This window comes from Schistocerca nitens, chromosome 3 (genome assembly GCF_023898315.1).
Source record: "Schistocerca nitens isolate TAMUIC-IGC-003100 chromosome 3, iqSchNite1.1, whole genome shotgun sequence".
Classification (NCBI taxonomy): domain Eukaryota; kingdom Metazoa; phylum Arthropoda; class Insecta; order Orthoptera; family Acrididae; genus Schistocerca; species Schistocerca nitens.
Window position 1 is genome coordinate 919,077,979 of NC_064616.1, and position 23,464 is coordinate 919,101,442.

Consider the following 23,464-nt stretch of genomic DNA (forward strand, 5'->3'; position numbering starts at 1 on the left):
TATCATGTCTGTGACACTACCTCCCATACTTCGCGACAATACAAAACGAGCTGCCCTTCTTTGTACTTTTTCGATGTCATCCGTCAGTTCCATCTGATGCGGATCCCACACCGCACAGCAATACTCTAGAATAGGGCGGACAATCGTGGTGTAAGCAGTCTCTTTAGTAGACCTGTTGCACCTTCTAAGAGTTCTGCCAATGAGTCGCAGTCTTTGGTTTGCTCTACCCACAATATTACCTACGTGATCGTTCCAATTTAGGTTATTTGTAATTGTAGTCCCTAAGTATTTAGTTGAATTTACAGCCTTCAGAATTGTGTGACTTACCGCGTAATCGAAATTTAGCTGATTTCTTTTAGTACTCATGTGAATAACTTCATACTTTTCCTTATTCAGGGTCAATTGCCACTTTTCGCACCATACAGATATCTTACCTAAATCATTTTGCAAGTCGTTTTGATCACCTGATGACTTTACAAGACGATAAATGACAGCATCATCTGCAAACAATCTAAGACGGCTATTCAGATTGTCTCCTATGTCGTTAATATAGATCAGGAACAATAGAGGGCCTATAACACTTCCTTGGGGAACGCCGGATATTACTTCTATTTTACTCGATGATTTTCCGTCTATTACTACGAAATGTGAACTTTCTGACAGGAAATCACTGACCCAGTCGCACAACTGAGGCGATACTCCGTAGGCACGCAGTTTGGTTAGAAGACGCTCGTGATGAACGGCGTCGAAAGCCTTCTGGAAATCTAAAAATATGAAATCAATTTGACATCCCCTGTCGATACCACTTATTACTTCATAAGTATAAACAGCTAGTAGTGTTTCACAAGAACTATATTTTCTGAAACCGTGCTGACTATGTGTCAATAAATCGTTTTCTTCGAGGTACTTCATAATGTTCGAACACAGTATATGCTCCAAAACCCTACTGTAAATTGACGTTAGTGAAATTGGCCTGTAATTCAGCGGATTACTCCTACTTCCCTTTTTGGGTATTGGTGTGACTTGATGAATTTTCCAGTCTTTAGGTGCGGATCTTTCTGTGAACGAGTGGTTGTATATAACTGCTAAATATGGAGCTATTTTATCAGCGTACTCTGTAAGGAACCTGACTGGTATACAATCTGGACCGGAGGCCTTGCCTTTATTAAGTGATTTAAGCTGTTTCGTTACACCGAGGATATTTACTTCTGTGTTTCTCATCTTGGCAGTTGTTCTTGATTGGAATTCAGGAATATTTACTTCGTCTTCTTTGGTGAAGGAGTTTCGGAAAACCGTGTTTAATAACTCTGCTTTAGTGGTACTGTCATCAGTGACTTCACCGTTGTTATCGCGCAGTGAAGGTAATTATTGCGTCTTGCCACTGGTGTGCTTTATGTATGACCAGAATCTCTTTGGGTTTTCTGCCAGATTTCGAGACAGAATTTCGTTGTGGAAATTATTAAAAGCATTTCGCATTGAAGTACGCGCCATATTTCAAACTTCTGTAAAACTTTGCCAATCTTGGGGATTTTGCGTCCTTTTAAATTTGACATGCTTTTTTCGTTGCTGCTAAAACAACGATCAGACCCGTTTTGTGTACCATGGGGGATCAGCACCATCACTTATTAATTTATGTGGTATATATCTCTCAATTTCTGTCGATACTATCTCTTTGAAAATATTTCACAACTTTTCTACACTTACAGGATCAGATCGGAAGGAGTGAAGACTGTCTCTTAAAAAGGCGTTAAGAGTATTTTTATCAGATTTTTTAAATAGATATGCTTCGCGTCCTTTGTGCATTCCGACGGACTTTAGCAATTCCAGCAACACAATGCGACACCCCACACGCCCAGAATTCCTACAGAGTGGCTCCAGGAACAATCTTCTCAGTTTAAACACTTCCGCTGGTCGCCGAACTTCCCAGACATCAACATTATTGAGCAAATATGGGATGCCTTGCAACGTGCTGGTCAGAAAACATCTCCACCCCTCGTACTCTTTCGGTTTTGTGTACAGCCCTGTAGGATTCATGGTGTCAAATCACTCCAGGACTACTTTAGACATTAGTCGAGTCCATGCCACGCCGTGTTGCGGCACTTCTGCGTGCTCGTGGGGCCCCTACAAGGTATTAGGTAGGTGTACCAGTTTCTTGGGCTCTTCAGTGTAGATCTGCAGTGCAATAAAAATGAGAGATGACGTTACGACCTATATTGACTTTCTTTCTGTCCTGAACTTGTAAGGATATGAAATGGAATGATCACATACGCTTACTCGTAGATAAAACAGGTGGCAGATTTCGGTTCATTGACAGAATGCAAGGAAAATACAGTCAGTCTCTAGTGGAAACTTATTAGTTTTATTGATATTTCTCAAGTGTGTGGGGCCCATACGAAACAGGAATGACAGAGGATACTGAATATATTCCAATACGGTCAAAACCATGTTCACATGTCATGGAGATATTGACAAATCTGAATTGGCAGACGTTTGAAAACAGACGCACATTATCTCACGAAGTTATCTTACAAAGGTTCAAGAACCAGTATTAGGTGAAAAATCTAGAAACATAATTCAGCCTCCTATACTTTACTTTCGTCGAGATTCGCAAGACAACATTTGGCTAACATATTGGGCACAGAAGCATTTAAGCTGTCATAATTCCCACGTCTGCCATACAGTTCACTGTGGTTTGCACGTCACCGGTATATGTGTAGATGCAGATGATACTAAATGGAGATACCACCTTGTGCTGCCGGCCGAAGTGGCCGTGCGGTTAAAGGCGCTGCAGTCTAGAACCGCAAGACCGCTACGGTCGCAGGTTCGAATCCTGCCTCGGGCATGGATGTTTGTGATGTCCTTAGGTTTAACTAGTTCTAAGTTCTAGGGGACTAATGACCTCAGCAGTTGAGTCCCATAGTGCTCAGAGCCATTTTTGAACCACCTTGTGCTTCAACTGACGTCATGAGGGTTTCTGTCTTAGCATCCAAAACTTACTGTGATCTCTTGTTACAACGGCTAATTCAGACGTAGAGTTTAAGTACCCTGCCGGCCGGGATGGCCGAGCGATTCTAGGCGCTACAGTCTGGAACCGCGCGACCGCTACGGTCGCAGGTTCGAATTCTGCCTCGGGCATGGGTGTGTGTGATGTCCTTAGGTTAGTTAGGTTTAAGTAGTTCTAAGTTCTAGGGGACTGATGACCTCAGAAGTTAAGTCCCACAGTGCTCAGAGCCATTTTTTTTAAGTACACTATCATACAAAATTTCTAAAGTGAATTGCAATCACCAACCAGAGAACAAGCTCAAGGTACCTAAAACTGTGAGAATAGGCACTGAAATTGGTGATCATACTGTTTTGACAGTGATGGTGGTAAAGAACCTCAAAAGTTATTATAGGGATACACCTTGCAAGCATCTGCTCACGGTATATGTTGTTCCACTGAGAAAGTGACATGAGAAATATTTAGTCTATCAAAATGGTCAGTTTACTCTGATCATAGCTTCCTTACAGTATTAATGATTTGCACAACAGTATAAAAATTCTGTAGACACCAATGAAATAAGTACAGGGTGTTTCAAAAATGACCGGTATATTTGAAACGGCAATAAAAACTAAACGAGCAGCGATAGAAATACATCGTTTGTTGCAATATGCTTGGGACAACAGTACATTTTCAGGCAGACAAACTTTCGAAATTACAGTAGTTACAATTTTCAACAACAGATGGCGCTGCGGTCTGGGAAACTCTATAGTACGATATTTTCCACATATTCACCATGCATAGCAATAATATGGCGTCGTAGTCTCTGAATGAAATTACCCGAAACCTTTGACAACGTGTCTGGCGGAATGGCTTCACATGCAGATGAGATGTACTGCTTCAGTTGTTCAATTGTTTCTGGATTCTGGCGGTACACCTGGTCTTTCAAGTGTCCCCACAGAAAGAAGTCACAGGGGTTCATGTCTGGCGAATAGGGAGGCCAATCCACACCGCCTCCTGTATGTTTCGGATAGCCCAAAGCAATCACACGATCATCGAAATATTCATTCAGGAAATTAAAGACGTCGGCCGTGCGATGTGGCCGGGCACCATCTTGCATAAACCACGAGGTGTTCGCAGTGTCGTCTAAGGCAGTTTGTACCGCCACAAATTCACGAAGAATGTCCAGATAGCGTGATGCAGTAATCGTTTCGGATCTGAAAAATGGGCCAATGATTCCTTTGGAAGAAATGGCGGCCCAGACCAGTACTTTTTGAGGATGCAGGGACGATGGGACTGCAACATGGGGCTTTTCGGTTCCCCATATGCGCCAGTTCTGTTTATTGATGAAGCCGTCCAGGTAAAAATAAGCTTCGTCAGTAAACCAAATGCTGCCCACATGCATATCGCCGTCATCAATCCTGTGCACTATATCGTTAGCGAATGTCTCTCGTGCAGCAATGGTAGCGGCGCTGAGGGGTTGCCGCGTTTGGATTTTGTATGGATAGAGGTGTAAACTCTGGCGCATGAGACGATTCGTGGACGTTGGCGTCATTTGGACCGCAGCTGCAACACGGCGAACGGAAACCCGAGGCCGCTGTTGGATCACCTGCTGCACTAGCTGCGCGTTGCCCTCTGTGGTTGCCGTACGCGGTCGCCCTACCTTTCCAGCACGTTCATCCATCACGTTCCCAGTCCGTTGAAATTTTTCAAACAGATCCTTTATTGTATCGCTTTTCGGTCCTTTGGTTACATTAAACCTCCGTTGAAAACTTCGTCTTGTTGCAACAACACTGTGTTCTAGGCGGTGGAATTCCAACACCAGAAAAATCCTCTGTTCTAAGGAATAAACCATGTTGTCTACAGCACACTTGCACGTTGTGAACAGCACACGCTTACAGCAGAAAGACGACGTACAGAATGGCGCACCCACAGACTGCGTTGTCTTCTATATCTTTCACATCACTTGCAGCGCCATCTGTTGTTGAAAATTGTAACTACTGTAATTTCGAAAGTTTGTCCGCCTGAAAATGTACTGTTGTCCCAAGCATATTGCAACAAACGGTGTATTTCTATCGCCGCTCGTTTAGTTTTTATTGCCGTTTCCAATATACCGGTCATTTTTGAAACACCCTGTATATGACAAATGCAAACCAACTATCTGGCAAAAAAGTGAAGCACCATGAAGAGAAGGAGGAAACGAAATGAAACTTCACAGACTGAGGGGGTATGTGATGTTGTTCCAGTGATTACAAAATCAAGGCAGATTAATAGCAACTACTGTGATAGAGTTTTTATAGGTATAGAAAAGAATATTGTAATGATGGGGCTATATTACATTGAATTTATTCATGTCATCGCATGGCATGCATGTCTTGTGGCCTATTGTCTTCGGGATATAATCACAAGTTTTCGCTACCAGGTGGGTGAACACTCGCATAATACATACATTATTCTGTTGCCAGATTAGTAGGATCTGTCTCATGATCAACCACGCCACATGTTCTTCGATTTGTTTCACCACCATACGCCAGTGCTGTGTACAAAATTTATGGCACTTGCAACATTTCATTGTATTTATTATCAAGTCTTAATCATTCCTAGCACGAATGGATAGATTGTGGCAATATTACAATTCTGGAATGGATACAATTAGCATTATGCATACATTTAAATAGAAAAACATTATGAATGCACTACACGCAGAAAGCAGCTACTAACGTAGTTGAGTATGTGTGGCATGCCAATGGGGCTTTTTTAGGTTAGAGAAACCCTCCCTTGGGATCGAAGACAATTTGCCTTAGAAATTTACTACAATATCCTCAGAGAACTTTCCTCGTCACATATCAGAGATAGGAAAGGTTAATATGATTTTAGTAAACTGCAGGAGCATCCAAGGAAAGGTCTCAGAATTAGTATCGCTTACTGAAGGTTATAATGCACAGATAGTTTTAGGAACAGATAGTTGGCTGAAACCGGACGTTAAAGACAACGAAATCCTAAGTTCAGGTTAGAATATTTATCGTAAGGATAGGTTAATCACCAATGGTGGCGGCGTGTTTATTGCAGTAAAGAATTCAATAAAATCTAGCGAGGTTACCACGGATTCCGATTATGAATTAATCTGGATAAAGTTAAGTATCAAAAATCAGTCAAAAATGGTAATGGGATGCTTTTATAGACCGCCTAGTTCAGGGGCTCTAGTGATGAAGCGTTTCAGACAGAACTTGCAGAATATCGTTAATAATTTCCCTGATCATGCCGTTGTAATAGGGGGTAACTTCAACTTACAGGTATAGACTGGGAGTGCCATACTATCAAAACGTGCCAGAGACAGGGATTCGTGTGACATTGTTCTGAATGTCTTTTCCGAAAACGACTTTGAGCAGATAGTTAGAGAACCTGCTTGTGCGGGCAACGCCTTAGACTTCCTGGCAACAAGCACCTGAACTTTTCGAATCACTTAACGTAGAGGAAGGTATTAGTGATCACAAGGCTAAGATAGCCTCTTGACGACGCGTCTTACAAAAAATGTTAAGGAATGAGGACGATATTTTTGCTTAGTAGTAGTGGCAGGATACAAATTTCAGAGTATCTGAGCAGTCAGCATAAAATATTCGGTGATGAAGACGAAGATGTGCAGAACAAATGGGGAAAAAAATCGAAGGCATCGTGCACTACGCCCTAGACAAACACGTTCCGAGAAAGGTCTTAAGGGATGGGAAAGACAGACTATGATTTAATAGCCGTGTTAGAAAACAGCTACGTAAAAAGGAGAACATCTCAGATTCAAGAGGAGTAAAAACCTAGCTGATGAACATAAGCTGAACGAAGCGAACAAGAGCGTAAGGAGTGCAATGAGAGAAGCGTTCAATGACTTTGAAAGTAAAACTTTGTCAACCGATGTGAGTAGAAACCCCAAGAGAGTTTGGTCGTATGTAAAATCAGTTAAGTGGGTAAATATCATCTATTTATCGACTCAGTGGCCCTAGTGGCACCGAAACGGAAGATAACAGAGAGAAGGCCGAAATACTGAATTCGTCTTCCGAAATTGTTTCATCCCGGAAGATCGTGTAACATGGATCCTCCTTTCAGTCGTCGTACGAACGTCGAAATGGCAAATATTGAGATAAACGACAGTGGAATAGAAAAACAACTACAATCGTTTAGTAGTTGAAAGGCATCAGGATCGGATGAGATACCTATAAGATTCTAAAAAAGATGATTCGAAAGAACTTGCTCCCATTTAGCAGTAATGTATCGTATATCGGTTGAGCAACGAAGGGTACCTTGCGACACGAAGAAGGCGATAGGCATTCCCGTTTATAAGCAGGGCCGTAGAACAGATGCACACAATTACAGACTTTAATCGTTGACGTCAGTCTGTTGAATTATGGAACATGTTTTATGCTCAAGAATTATGACGGTTTTGGAGAATGAAAATCTCCTCTATAAAAATGAACATGAATTTCCTCCACGAGATCCACAGCGCAGTAGACAACGGCTCTCAGGTTGATGCATTCGTCGACTTCAGCAAGGCACTTGACACCGTCCCGCGATACCGTTTAGTGAAAACCGTTTAGTAAAAAAAATACAAGCTTATCAAGTATCGGAGTAGGCTTGCGACTGGATTCAAGACTTCCTTGCAGATAGACCTCAACATGTCTCTTTTAATGGAACAAAATCGACAGATGTAAAGGTAATTTCCGGAGTACCCCAAGAAAGTGTGATAGGCCGTTACTGTTTACAATATATATAAATGATCTAGTACAAAGCATCGGATGCTTTTTAAGGCTGTTCGCAGATGATGCGGTTGTTTGTCACAAGATAGTAACGATTTGTAGAATGACCTCCAGAGAACTGATGAATGGTTCAGGCTCTGGCAGTTGTCGCTGAGCGTAGATAAATGTAATATGTTGCGCATACATAGGAAAGTGCAAAATGGCTAAGCAGGGATGGCTAGAGGACAAATGTAAGGATGTAGAGGCTTGTCTCACTAGGGGTAAGATAGATACTGCCTACAGGAAAATTAAAGAGACCTTTGGAGAGAAGAGAACCACTTGTATGAATATCAAGAGCTCAGATGGCAACCCAGTTCTAAGCAAAGAAGGGAAGGCAGAAAGGTGGAAGGAGTATATAGAGGGTTTATACAAGGGCGATGTACTTGAGGACAATATTATGGAAATGGAAGAGGATGTAGATGAAGATGAAATGGGAGATAAGATACTGCGTGAAGAGTTTGACAGAGCACTGAAAGACCTGAGTCGAAACAAGGCCCCGGGAGTAGACAACATTCCATTAGAACTACTGATGGCCTTGGGCGAGCCAGTCATGACAAAACTCTACCATCTGGTGAGCAAGATGTATGAGACAGGCGAAATACCCACAGACTTCAAGAAGAATATAATAATTCCAATACCAAAGAAAGCAGGTGTTGACAGATGTGAAAATTACCGAACTATCAGTTTAATAAGTCACAGCTGCAAAATACTAACGCGAATTCTTTACAGACGAATGGAAAAACTGGTAGAAGCGGACCTCGGGGAGGATCAGTTTGGATTCCGTAGAAATGTTGGAACACGTGAGGCATTACTAACCTTACGACTTATCTTAGAAGAAAGATTAAGAAAAGGCAAACCTACGTTTCTAGCATTTGTAGACTTAGAGAAAGCTTTTGACAACGTTAACTGGAATACTCTCTTTCAAATTCTGAAGGTGGCAGGGGTAAAATACAGGGAGCGAAAGGCTATTTACAATTTGTACAGAAACCAGATGGCAGTTATAAGAGTCCAGGGGCATGAAAGTGAAGCACTGGTTGGGAAAGGAGTGAGACAGGGTTGTAGCCTCTCCCCGATGTTATTCAATCTGTATATTGAGCAAGCACTAAAGGAAACAAAAGAAAAATTCGGAGTAGGTATTAAAATTCATGGAGAAGAAGTAAAAACTTTGAGGTTCGCCGATGACATTGTAATTCTGTCAGAGACAGCAAAGGACTTGGAAGAGCAGTTGAACGGAATGAACAGTGTCTTGAAAGGAGGATATAAGATGAACATCAACAAAAGCAAAACGAGGTTAATGGAATGTAGTCAAATTAAATCGGGTGATGCTGAGGGGATTATATTAGGAAATGAGACACTTAAAGTAGTAAAGGAGTTTTGCTATTTAGGGAGTAAAATAACTGATGATGGTCGAAGTAGAGAGGATATAAAATGTAGACTGGCAATGGCAAGGAAATCGTTTCTGAAGAAGAGAAATTTGTTAGCATCGAGTATAGATTTAAGTGTCAGGAAGTCGTTTCTGAAAGTATTTGTATGGAGTGTAGCCATGTATGGAAGTGAAACATGGACGATAACCAGTTTGGACAAGAAGAGAATAGAAGCTTTCGAAATGTGGTGCTACAGAAGAATGCTGAAGATAAGGTGGGTAGATCACGTAACTAATGAGGAGGTATTGAATAGGATTGGGGAGAAGAGAAGTTTGTGGCACAACTTGACTAGAAGAAGGGATCGGTTGGTAGGACATGTTTTGAGGCATCAAGGGATCACAAATTTAGCATTGGAGGGCAGCGTGGAGGGTAAAAATCGTAGAGGGAGACCAAGAGATGAATACACTAAGCAGATTCAGAAGGATGTAGGTTGCAGTAGGTACTGGGAGATGAAGAAGCTTGCACAGGATAGAGTAGCATGGAGAGCTGCATCAAACCAGTCTCAGGACTGAAGACCACAACAACAACAACATAGGAAAGGAAATCCACTACTGTGCAGGTACACTACTGATGACAAAGCGCTGGAAACAGCATATACCGTAAAATATCTAGGATTAACTATCCAGAGCGACCTTAAGTGGAATGACCACATGAAACAAATTGTGGGAAAAACAGATGCCCCACCCAGATTCACAGGAAGAATCCTAAGGAAATGTAACTCATCCGTGAAGGAAGTGGCTTGTAAGGCCCTCGTTCGACCTATTCTTGAGTATTGTCAATTTCTCTGGGATCCCTACCAGGTAGAACTGAGAGAAGAGAGAGAAGATCCAGTGGCGAGTGGGGATCACTTAGCCGGCACGATAGCGTTACGAAGAAGCTCAACAAACTCCATTTGGCAGACGTTGCAAGATAGGCGTTGTTCGTCATGGAGAGATTTACTACTGAAATTTCGAGGGAGAACTTTTCAGGAAATGTCGGACAGTATGTTACTTCTCCCTACATACGTCTCGCGTAATGACCACCAAACACCATTTGGTGGCTTGCGGAGTATGATTTAGATGTAGATATATGAAAGCAAGGAAAGTTAGCATCTACTTTATAAGTAAAAAAAAACATTTAATACTCTACATAGCTAAAAGTGGTTAGCACTTTGTGATATAATTATAACAGTAGACTTGTTAATTACATAAAGATAATGAATATATTTTGTTTTGTCACCTCTTAACAACGGTTATACAACACAGACCTTACAGCACAGACCTTAGATAAAAATGATCACAAAATGGTATTGACCAGGGCTTTTGTACGCTTATTCTCGTTCTTTATGATAGTAGTTTCAAACTTTATATTACCAAGTTTGTGAATAATTTTAGAAAATGTTAATTAACCTACAATATTTCTTATTTTAAATTTTGCAAGGGATACAATGTACAACTTTACTAACATATTTTGATAAATATCGTAAAGTTTATGATGTGCTAATAGGTTTTATGAGAGACAACAGTGTTTTCAGATTATTAGCATGACTAAAATTGGATAAAACTACGGAACAGGAAGCTTTGTTACAAAACTGTTATGCGTTGATACGATTTGTAACCATTAAATTGTGATTTTTCATGTTTCATTACCGTCTAGAGAAGTATATAGGATAATGTATACAGTGTGAACAAAAAGATACATATTTGTATCATATGTAATGTTATCAAATTAGTTAAATGTATTAATTTTATGTGCAAATAAAGAGGTAAAAAGTTGCACCTTACATTACGAGTAATAGAACTAGTCACAACATAATAGCCCAGTCTTTTGAAGCTACACATTGTAATTCTATACATTCCACACATCAGTTCTGTGACATTGTTGTCAAAACATTCATTAACTAAATGATGGAGGTGCTCATATTCATAGCGGCTCTGCGTTGCTCTTTGGATGAATGATGATGTTGATAAGTTACACCAATATGAAATATTTTCGAGAGTTTTTACTTTTGAGGAGATCGTTGATGTTGTTTGTAAGTAGTAGTTTCTACTAGCTGGGTCGCATTATCGAGTTGCTTCACTGATTTCAGCGCACCCCCCCCTCCCCAATTAAGGTAATTTTTTTTTTAGATAAGCAGGTATTTTTATCAAAGGTGCCATCACACCTTCAAACTATTATGAACACAGTTTTAGAATGGGTCATGTTATTAATTTCAGTTTTTCTACATAGCCAATGTCTCATCACGAGAGCTACCCTTAATGAGCTGGGTTTTAGTTTTATCCAATAGCTGTCGCAAACTGCTGTGAATGTTTGAGGGTTAATCCGTGGGTTTCATTTGCATGCTATGCCAAGCTAGAGAAATAAACACATCAACAGGCAGACGTCTATACATCTATGTAAGTTCCATACAACTTGTCTGAGGCAGATTCCCAAAAATTGTCACCTACAAGTGTTATGGATCAAAATGGCTCTGAGCACTATGGGACTCAACATCTGTGGTCATAAGTCCCCTAGAACTTAGAACTACTTAAACCTAACTAACCTAAGGACATCACACACATCCATGCCCGAGGCAGGATTCGAACCTGCGACCGTAGCGGTCACGCGGTTCCAGACTGAAGCGCCTTTAACCACACGGCCACACCGGCCGGCATACAAGTGTTATGCCTCAACAGCAGTCCACAATATCAGCACATCGCTCACCTTAAAATTGATCTTGGTATCTGAGAGAATAACCCAAAATCCTCATTTACTCTGAGGTTCAATGTTCCACCAGCTCCTTGAATGCTGATTGCTGAAGCACGTCTAGAGTCTACAATTATAGAGGCCTGGTCAGCCCCAGCTCAAGAATCCTGGGTTCATTATATTTTTCCCAGTCGAGACTGGTTGAATTCCCTGCGGTTGTTCCCATTAGACACTAACCACGGGAACAAGTCGCTTAGAGAATGCTGTGAATGTGGGGATCATTATTCTCAAAATATTAACGAAAAATTTGTTCCAATGATTATATTGTCTTACTTACCAATGTCCCTGATCAAAATATTGCCTCAGGAGTTCTATTGGTGTTGGTGCTCCATGCTGCGCCTTTAATGGCATGTTCAAATTATCAATCAATGTTACACAAAGTTTGCCTTTTTGGGGACCATATAGTCCATGCTTCCCTTTATTTAACTTAGAAAGGATCTGCTCCTGAAAAAAGGGCAGATTAAAACTATTTATTGTATCCTTATTGCATTTAGCAGATGTTACATATACAAACAACAAAACTGTACTTCTGCCTTCACACTGTTATACATCTACCTGCAAGGAATTTCAGCCAGAATGGGTATACATTATGAGTTAATATCATGTATTATTCTGGAGGCAAAACATCATATGAACAGATGCTCCACCATTAATATTGCATGAGATATAGCTATTTGCAATTTATTATTCACAAAAAATTAACAGACCAAATTATGAAGTGAAAACTCAGTGTAACAACCAGTGAAACTTGATTCATACTGTGATATCGCCAATCAGAATAATCTGAAAGACGTTCTCACAGAAGTCAATGCTCTTTTCGTTATTGTATTAGAAGAAATAGTGCATTATACAATCATACAAAGATAAAGTCTAAAAAGTTATACAGACAAACGTTTAGTTTCTAATATGCAACACAATCATAAATTATATACTTTTTACACATCTTAAATCTCCTACTCTTTATGGGCACAATGGGTTATTTCTCTGCATGTCCGCCTCGATAGCGGAGTGGTCAGCGCGAAGGAATGACATGCTAAGGAGCCCGTGTTCGATTGCCACCTGGGACGGCGATTTTTCTACGCTCAGCGACTAGGTATTGTGTTGTTATCATCATCTCATCCCCATCGACGCGCAAGTCGCCGACGTGGCGTCAGCTAAAAAGACTTGCACAAGGCGACCGGTCTGCCCGACGGGAGGTCCTAGCCACACGACATTATTATTTTTATTTCTTAGCATACCAGCAATAAGTGCATCATTAGTCAGTAGTGATAAATCGATGTTATGTTTCGTTTCGAATTGTTACCTAAGAATTTCACTGCGTCACGTCTAATTCAATTCCTCAAGCACAAGTGGATGAGTTAAACATTTGGAAGAAGGTGTACTGAAATATGAAAAAAGGCAAAATAGGAACAGTGACCGGTGTAAGTGTAACAAGTGCAATGTAAAGACATATGGCGTAGCATCGGCTTCGTGGTTGAGTAATGACTGCCGGCCGGAGTGGCCGAGTGGTTCTAGGCGCTACACTCTGGAACCACGCGACCGCTACGGTCGCAGGTTCAAATCCTGCTCCGGGCATGGACGTGTGTGATGTCCTTCGGTTAGTTAGGTTTAAGTAGTTTTAAGGTCTATGGGACTGACTGATGACCTCAGCAGTTAAGTCCCATAGTGCTCAGAGCCATTTGAACCATTTGAGTAATGACTTGTTGACTGCTAAATAGGCCAGCCGTGTTCGAAGCTCCTTAAAGCCATTTTTTTTTCTTTTCCTTCTGCAGTTCGATGTTTTCAAATTTGTGCCTGTATCGAAGAGTAACGTCCGTTACACATAGTTCACACCCGTTTATTTGTTGTTTTCATTTCTATGAGACATATATGTGCCATCTCATCTACTCTCTCTATTCATCACATTAACTTTCGACGGTAACGTATTCTTACCACATCACTCATGTTCTATAGCCAGTATATAGTATGACAACTGCCAAGCCCACAGAAAGAGAACAAGCATTTCAATGACAGGTCGGACAGTTCATAATGTTGTGAAAAAAATAAACAAAAATAAATGGCACGAGGGAGTTTCACTCCAATACTGCGACCACTTAACTACCACGCCGTCATCTACATCTGCATCTACATGGATACTCTGTAAATCACATTTAAGTGCCTGGCAGAGGGTTCATCGAACCACCTTCCCAATTCTCTATTATTCCAATCTCGTATAGCCCGCGGAAAGAATGAACACCTATATCTTTCTGATTTTCCTTATTTTATCTTGGTTATCGTTCCTCCCTATGTAGGTCGGTGTCAAAATAATATTTTCGCATTCGGAGGAGAAAGCTGGTAATTGGAATTTAGTGAGAAGATTCCGTCGCAACGAAAAACGCCTTTCTTTTAACGATTTCCAGCCCAAATCCTGTATCATTTCTGTGACACTCTCTCCCATATTTCGCGATAATACAAAACGTGTTGCCTTTCTTTGAACTTTATGTACTCCGTCAGTCCTATCTGGTAAGGATCCCACACCACGCAGCAGTATTCTAAAAGAGGACAGACAAGCGTAGTGTAGGCAGTCTCCTTAGTAGGTCTGTTACATTTTCTAAGTGTCCTGCCAATAAAACGCAGCCTTTGGTTAGCCTTCCCCACAACATTTTCTATGTGTTCTTTCCAATTTAAGTTGTTCGTAATTGTAATACTAAGGTATTTAGTTGAATTTACGGCTTTTAGATTAGACTGATTTATCGTGTAATCGAAGTTTAACGAGTTCCTTTTAGCACTCATATGGATGACCTCACACTTTTCATTATTTAGGGTCAACTGCCACTTTTCGCACCATTCAGATATTTTTTCTAAATCGTTTTGCAGTTTGTTTTGATCTTCTGATGACTTTATTAGTCGATAAACGACAGCGTCATCTGCAAACAACAGAAGACGGCTGCTCAGATTTATTCCCAAATTGTTTCGTCAGACTTCCAGTATCCTCGATATTGCACTAGTTAATCTTGGACCGTTCACTGTTTCTATTTTGCTTTTTTTTCAATCCAGTACACCTTCTTCCTGATCTGTGTTCAGTTTTTGACGGGCTATCCACTGAGTCATCTCACAACTTAATCTGAGGCGGGTGCGATGCGGGGTTTCCCTTGTGACAAAAACTGAGTTCATCGGTTCCACCACCGAGGGCGCTGCTCGCAGGTAGTATGGTTAGTTTGTCAACTTGATTTTGACGCGTGCGTGGTATACTCAACACGTAATGTATATTGCCGAACGGAGGACGTTTTGGTCAGTCTTCGATGGCTCACCTGGCGATGACTGACAGGTGCTCGAATGAAATACACCATGTGCTCAAAAGTGTCCCGACACCTGGCTGAAAATGACTTACAAGTTCGTGGCGTCCTCCATCGGCAATGCTGGAACTTAATATGGAGTTGGCCGACTCTTACCCGTGATGACAGCTTCCGCTCTCGCAAGCATACATTCAATCATATGCTGGAAGATTTCTTGTGGAATGGCAGCCCATTTTTCACGGATTGCTGCACTGAGGAGAGGTATCGATGTCGGTCGGTGAGGCCTGGAAAGAAGTCGGCGTTCCAAAACATCCCAAACGTGTTCTATGCGATTCAGGTCAGGACTCTGTGCAGGCCAGTCCATTCCAGGGATGTTATTGTCGTGTAACCACTCCGCCACAGGCCATGCAATATGAACAGGTGCTCGATCGTGCTGAAAGATGCAATCGCCATCCCCGAATTGCTCTTCAACAGTGGGAAGCAAGAAGGTATTTAAAACATCAATGTAGGCCTGTGCTGTGATAGTGCCACGGAAAACAACAAGGGGTGCAAGCCCCCTCCATGAAAACCACAACCACACCATAACACCACCGCCTCAGAATTTTACTGTTGGCACTATACACGCTGGCTGGCAGATGACGTTCACCGGACATTCGCCATACCAACACCCTACCTACGGATAGCCACATTGTGTACCGTGATTCGTCACTCCACACAACGTTTTTCCACTGTTCAGTCATCCAATGTTCACGTTCCTTACACCAAGCGAGGCGTCGTTTAGCATTTACTGGCGTGATGTGTGGCTTAAGAGCAGCTGCTCGACCATGAAGTCCATGTTTTATCATCTCCCACATAACTGTCATAGTACTTTTGGCGGCGTCCGATACTTTTGATCACATAGTGTATCGTGGAGTGTAGCTGACGGCGACCGGCTGCAAGCCCAAAATTTCTTAAAATAGGGTCTATGTTATATCAGTGGTTACTAAATCGAGTAAAATTTACAAAGAACTTGGCAATATGAGCCCACTTATCAGATGACATTGCATCCCCTCTGACCGGAATAAATTCACTGATTTGGTTGGGACGGGTGTCGTAAAGTCGTTATATACTGTCCTGAGGCAAGTTGGCCAACAAATATTTTTCCTGATATCCCAGATATCGGCACTGTGACATAGTTGTCGTCCGAACTGCTCTCACATGTGTTCCCTCAGGGACAGATCTACGGATCTTGACGGAAGTAACTCAACTTCACACAGATCGCTCATAGAGACGGGCCATGTACGAAAGAGCATTATGCTGTTAAAATTGTTACTACAATACTGCAGCATGAGAGATAATACACGATTAGGCATAATGTCCGTGATGTACCATTGTGCCCTCCGAGTTCCCTCAGAAATTGCCAACTGTGATTTGAAATATTACTTAATGGCACCCAACCCCATGACAGCAAGAGTACCAGTGCTGTGCCTCTCCCCAGCACACCACCATACACTCTGATGATGATCATCTGAGGCAGCGCACCATTCTTATTCGTGGCTGAACACATTGCGAGACCATGGATGCAAAGACCTGGTCATGGCACCACTCCAAGCGCTTTTATGTTAATGTGGTAACAGCAACCTAAACGGGGGAGGGGGGGGGGGCAGTTGCTGCTAGTCACTAGTCAATGATGTGGGATGACACAGAATGTTACAAGGAGTTCATTACCTGTTCTTGGATGGCAGGCACAAATGTTAAGGGCTTACAGAATACTTCGTCTACAGTACGGCTGTCCTCCCTTGTTGTGGTCAGATGAGATCGTCTGGAACCTCCATTACGAGTATGTCTGCCCTTGCTTTCCCATGGAGGACCATTGTCACATGCGAATGTCCCACAAATCTGTATACTGCATGACTGACCAGCCGGCCAAATGGAGTCCCACAGAGACCCCCCCTCCCCTCTTTCTAAATAAGTCAGGTGCTGCTAACTCTGCCTCGCGCAAGTATACAGCATCTCTGTGTCCTTCACAATGATAATTCAACATCTGATGATGTTCATGCCATTTGTATACCATATCATTCCTTGTAACAACACTAACATGAACAACGCTAATACACACTGTTCTACCTGTTACAGAGAACTGCAATTCTATTCATCTACATACTTGCTGATGATGTATATGTGTATGAAGTTTCACTGACATACAACTGTGTTTTCTGAGTCATTCACTGTAGTTGAAAGGCAGTGTATTCTAAGAAACAAGTCAAACATTTGTAAGCATCTTAATAGCCACACTAAACGTTGCATGTACCTCTACTCGCTACGCAAGCCTCTTCATCTCCAAATATCTACTGCAACCTACATCCATCTGAATCTGCTTACTGTATTCACTTCTTGGTCTCCCTTAACAATTTTTATCCTCCACACTTCCCACCAACACCAAATTGGTGATCCTTTGATGTCTCGCATACCTACAGGTAAAATAGTTGATGCACTATTGTCTGAATACAATGTGCTGTCAACTAAAATGTGGCGCTCTTTGATCTGTATGACACAAGCACCACACACTGAGGGTTGTATCCTTGGATTAAGAATTCATGCATCATGGAACTACGTCCTGTAGGTACATCGCTGAGAACAACCTCATCTTGTCTGTGTTACTTGTGACCATGTTGTTGGCGCTACTTGCTGCAGCTTATTTTTTCCTCTGTCAGCCATTTTTCTTCCCATTGATGCATGATTCTGTACATCAAAAGCGAGGTGATAGCATGAAAGACGACGGCACAGTGAACCATTTAATTGTCATCAACGCCTCACTGGCTGCTACATCTGCTAATTCGTATCCTTGAATTTCCATGAGCCTTCATACCCAGCCGACTGGTACCTCCTTCCTAAGCCTTTGTTGGTAGAGAAGGGTGTCAAGATACTCTGGACTCCTGTATGTGTTAAAAGTGTTGGAGAGACTGAAGGGGAGTTACAGAGTCGCAGGAGATGAGGCGTTTTGCATTCAGTACACATCTCATCTGCTCCAGTGCCCTCAAGATTTCCTGTAATCCATCATCATGCACAGTTAATCACACAGTATTTACGTAACTTGACCTTGAGAACACGATAAGGGATAAAAATATCTTGTAAACAGAAAAAGGAAATGTATCTTATAGCTAGGCGGAGTAATGATCCCCAAACAGTGAAACATTATAAAAACTACTGCACTGTATTAAGAAAAGTTATTAAAAAGTCCAGAAGTATGTGCATTGTGTCTCAGATTAGCACATCTGATAATAAAATTAAAATGATTTCGAATATTGTGAAAAGGGAAACAGGGCCACCGAGAGCACAGGAAGAGTGTATTTCTATCAAACACAATGAAAAGTTTGTTAACAAGAAGTCAGAAGTAGAAAACATTTTTAATAATTATTTTTTAACTGTTGTAGAGGAAATAGGATCCAGCTATTCATTAGAAAATGCAAGGCAGTAAATGGAAGAGGCAGTACCTATGCAATTTGATAAAATTGAAATTCAACCCACCTTTCCTACTGAAATTAGGAAAATAATAAATTCACTCAAAAGTAAAAGCTTACATGGAATTGATGGCATTTCCATCAGAGTACTAAAATCTTGTTCCCAACAAATAAGTAGGATCCTCAGCCACATATGTAGTAGCTCACTGAAATAAGGCATTTTTACAGATAGTCTGAAATACACCATCTTTAAACCATTGCATAAAAAAGGGGATAGATCTGATGTTAACAACTACTGGCCAATCACACTTCTCACAACTTTATCCAAAATTCTTGAAAAAGTAATGTATTCAAGAGTAGCATCACATATTTATAATAATGAAATACTAACAAAATGTCAAATTGGTTTTCAGAAAGGCTTTTCAACAGAAAATGCTATATATGGTTTCACTGATCAAATATTAAATGTATTGAGTGACTAAACATCACGCATTGGGACACTTTGTGATCTCTCAAAGGCTTTTGATTGTGTGAACCATGGAATTTTTCTAGATAAGATTAAGCATTGTGGTATGCATGGGGTGGTACACAAATGGTTTAATTCATACTTGACTGGAAGAATGCATAAGGTTGAAATTAACAGTGCAGATAGTCTACAAAAACCAGCTAAGTCCTCTAACTAGGGAGGTATCAAGAATTACAGCCCACAGGGTTAAGTCTTGGGGCCCTCATTTTTCTTAATATATATTATCTACTTGCCACTCTATATTCATGAAGATACAAAGCTAGTTCTTTTTGCTGCTGATATAAGTATAGTAATCACACCCAACAAGCAAGAATCAACTCAGGAAATTGCAAATAATGTCTTTCAGAAAATTATAAAGTGGTTCTCTGCAAATGGATTCTCACTAATTTTGAGAAAAACACAGTTTATACAATTCTGTACAGTAAATGGCATAAGAACATTGATAAATAAAGACTATGAATGGAAGTCTGTTGCTAAGGCAAAATACTCAAAATTTCTGGGTGTGTGCATTGATGAGAAATTGAACTGGAAGAAACACATCAATGATCTGCTGAAACGGTTAGGTTCAGCTACTTATGCTGTAAGGGTTATTGCAAATTTTGGTGATAAACATATCAGTAAATTAGCCTACTATGCCTATTTTCATTCACTGCTTTCATATGGCATCATATTTTGGGGCAATTCGTCATTAAGAGAGAAAGTACTCATTGCACAAAAGTGTGTAATCAGAATAATATCTGGAGCCCACCCAAGATCACCTTGCAGACATTTATTTAAGGAACTAGGCATATTCACAGAACCTTCGCAATACACGTATTCACTTATGAAATTTGTCATTAATTACCCATCCCAGTTCGAAAATAACAGCGAAGTGCATAGCTACAATATTAGAAGAAAGGATGATATTCACTATCTGGATTAAATCTCACTTTGGCACAGAAAGGGGTGAATTATGCTGCCACAAAAATCTTTGGTCATTTGTCAAATAATACGAGGGCGGTTCAGAAAGTAACCTCCGATTGGTCACAGTGCGGGTTGTGGGGGGAGTAGCGACGCCATCTGTGCGTTCACGCACTCAACAGGTCAGTCGGCATCAAGCCGTGGTCGAGTGAACGTCGTACCTGCGCTAGTTTAGTTTTTGTGGCAGTTTGAAATGTGTGCTGCAATAGAAAACCCCGCCAAATGTGAAGTGCGTGCTGTCATAAGGTTTTTTACAGCCAAAGGATATTCTGCAGCAGCTATTCATCGCAGCAGCAGCTTTGTGCCGTGTACGGACCAAGGGTTATGAGTGAAGGAGTTGTCCGTGAATAGGTACGTTTATTTAAAAGTGGACGAGAAAACGTTCATGATGAAGAGAGGAGTGGTAGACCATCATTGGTGACTGACGAACTCGTTCAGACAGTTGATGCAAAAGTTCGTGAAAATCGACGTTTCTGAATGTCGGAGTTGTCTGCTGGTTTTCCACAGATTTCTAAGACTCTCTTGTACGAGATAGTGACAGCAAGATTGGGTTACCGTAAGTTCTGTGCACGATGGGTGCCCAAAATTCTTACCGACCACCACAAAACTCAAAGAATGGCCTCTGCATTAGACTTTCTGTCACGTTATGAGGACGAAGGAGAACCATTGTTAAACAGAATCGTGACCTGTGACGAAACCTGGATTAAGTATGTGAACCATGAGACAAAAGAACAATCAAAGATGTGGGCACATTCAAATTCGCCTACCAAACCAAGAAAAGCCTCGCAAGATTTTTCTGCCAGATAACTGATGGCAACGGTGTTTTGGGATGCCAAAGGGGTGTTGTTGGTTGAATTCATGGAACGTGGTACGACCATTAATCAAGACGTGTACTGTGAAACAATAAAAAAAGTTACGACGGGCTATACAGAACAAACGCCGTGGTATGCTGACTTCCGGTATCGTTTTTTTGCACGATAACGCCTGTCCTCACTCTGCTCGCAGAACAACGGTCCTTCTTGAGTCCTTCAAGTGGGACGTTATCAACCATCCACCTTACAGCCCAGACCTGGCGCCAAGTGATTATCACCTCTTCATGCATTTGAAGAAATGGCTCGGGTCACAGCGGTTTGATGACGACGAAGAGCTCAAAGATGCGGTCACAGGCTGGCTCCAGGCACAAGCGGGTGATTTTTATGCAGAAGGAATTTCAAAGCTTGTGAAGAGATACGATAAGTGCCTCAATCGCTATGGAGACTATGTAGAAAAATAGTGCAAAGATGTAGTTGTAAGATGTATATATTAAAATATTTTTATTTAACTTGGTGTATTTTTTTTAAATCAATTGGAGGTTACTTTCTGAACGGCCCTCGTATTAAAAGTCTGACAGATAGCCAACCAACATTTAAAATCAAATTAAAAGAATTTCTGAATGACAACTCCTTCTACTCAGTAGATGAATTCTTAGATATGAAATAGTAACTCTAAAAATAAATAAATAAATAAAATAAAATAAATTATTTTGTGTAAAAAAATTTATATTAAAGTGACACATCCATATCATTACGAAATGTCGTATCTATGATCTATGGAACAAGGATTAATGTATGTATGTATGTATGTATGTATGTATGCATCTCCCCAGACTCAGCGCAGAAATTGGGTGTGGGGCTGGTCCTGCAGTCACCTGTGGTCAGCCTAATCCTTCTTGACAGCTCGTTTCAATGAGCTGGAGGTAAGCTGGCCTCCCTGATTGATACAGTGAGCATCAGACTGATTATTTCGCTCTGCAGGTGAGTGTGAACTGTTTTGAACCTTCCTGCCAGATTAAAACCGTATACCAGGCTGAGACTCGGGAAAGAGCGCCCATACCTGTAGATGGGTGGGTAAAGCGAGGGGGAGGGGGGATAGGAAGTAGTTTTAATAATTTGGAAGATGAATAGCGACTTGTGTGGAGGTGAACCATCATGTTGGAACCATAACGTCTGCCGAACATAAAGTTGAACATTTTCCAGTGCACCAGGCAAATAGTTTGAGAAAATGCATGATACCTTCTTGCAGTGAATGGATGAGGCAACGAGTAGGGATCTAAACTTGTGACTGTGTCATCCGAATCGAGTGTGGTGGATGTGAGTGATACGGGCACAGCCTGCAATGTTGCTGGGTCTCTTTTGCTAAGTATAGAATCTGGTCGTAAGTTTAATCCAGGGAATTAAAAAATCATTGGTTTTCCCCATTCCTATGACGTTAATTATCCTACATTAAATATCAGTTGTCTTAAGTTCAAACAACTTCCATCATCACACCAACAGCAAATGCCCACCGTATTTGTGCTATGCTTCAACAATCCCGCTCCACCCCAGTTGCCAACTCATTTAAGCTGTGTGGTAGGAATATGATAGAAACAATTAGTTTTTTATTTAAATAAATGCCACACTAGGAGAGTCTGCTCTGCAGTCTCTGGACGATTATTTCTTTTTTTTTTACTTATTTATTCATAGTAATCCACTTTCTTGATTACAAAATTGGTCCATTATGTATAGAATTACATGTGAGTGAATGTTCATGATAATCTACTTATTTTTCTATATATTTATTTTCTGTTCTGAACATGAATTATGTTTACACAGTCCACTACTTTTCTTGCATTTATTTATTTCTGCTACTATCGCTCTAAGACTTAAGTGGCTAAGTATCATTTTATTGTGTCATCTTGTAACGTCGCGAGTCAATTTGCGGTAACTTTATTGCAGTAAGCTACTTTGCAGAACAGCCCATAGCATTGGAGCCATCGACTATGAAGGAGACAGCCGGTTGTGTCTTAGCAATGACTCATTCGCACCTGTCGCTATGCTAGCCGTGGGAAGCGGTATCTTTGTCACTTCGAGCGACTGAATATTCAAACCCTTAAGTCTCTAAATAAACTGTATTAAATATTATTTAATATTGTTTAAAGTCGATACACTGCCTTTTGTTATTCAAGAGAATATGGTATAAAAATTTCAGCCTTTTATCTGTCATAGTTTCGGAGTTTGAGGAAATTACCTAAAACACCCCAAACCGACACTTAGACTAAAAAACTCAGTTAGGAATAATAACAGTTTGTCTTTTACTGTAGTATCATTTGAAATCATTCCTGGAGTTCACAAAATGTCAGGTCAATTTATTTGGATTTTCATATTAAAAACCTTACCTTCTTTTCATTTTCGTAATATAAAATCCAGAAAAGATTATTATTTAGTTAATATCTATTTGTTTTGTTGTTTTAGAATGAATGAGAATGAGTGAGAGTGTGTAAGTGGGACACACGTGGAAATTCAATATTGTATAATGTATCACATTACGTAACTGTGT

The 23,464-nt window shown here is 40.9% G+C and overlaps 1 protein-coding gene across 1 annotated transcript in view; it reads right to left on the minus strand.

Moving 5' to 3' along the window:
* LOC126249484 (dynein axonemal heavy chain 7-like) overlaps window positions 1-23,464 on the minus strand; it is a 1,193,512-nt gene that overhangs the window by 674,404 nt on the left and 495,644 nt on the right. The window contains exon 26 of the mRNA XM_049951137.1: window positions 12,187-12,353. Coding sequence (XP_049807094.1) covers window positions 12,187-12,353 — 167 coding nt within the window. The remainder of the gene's footprint in view (window positions 1-12,186; window positions 12,354-23,464) is intronic.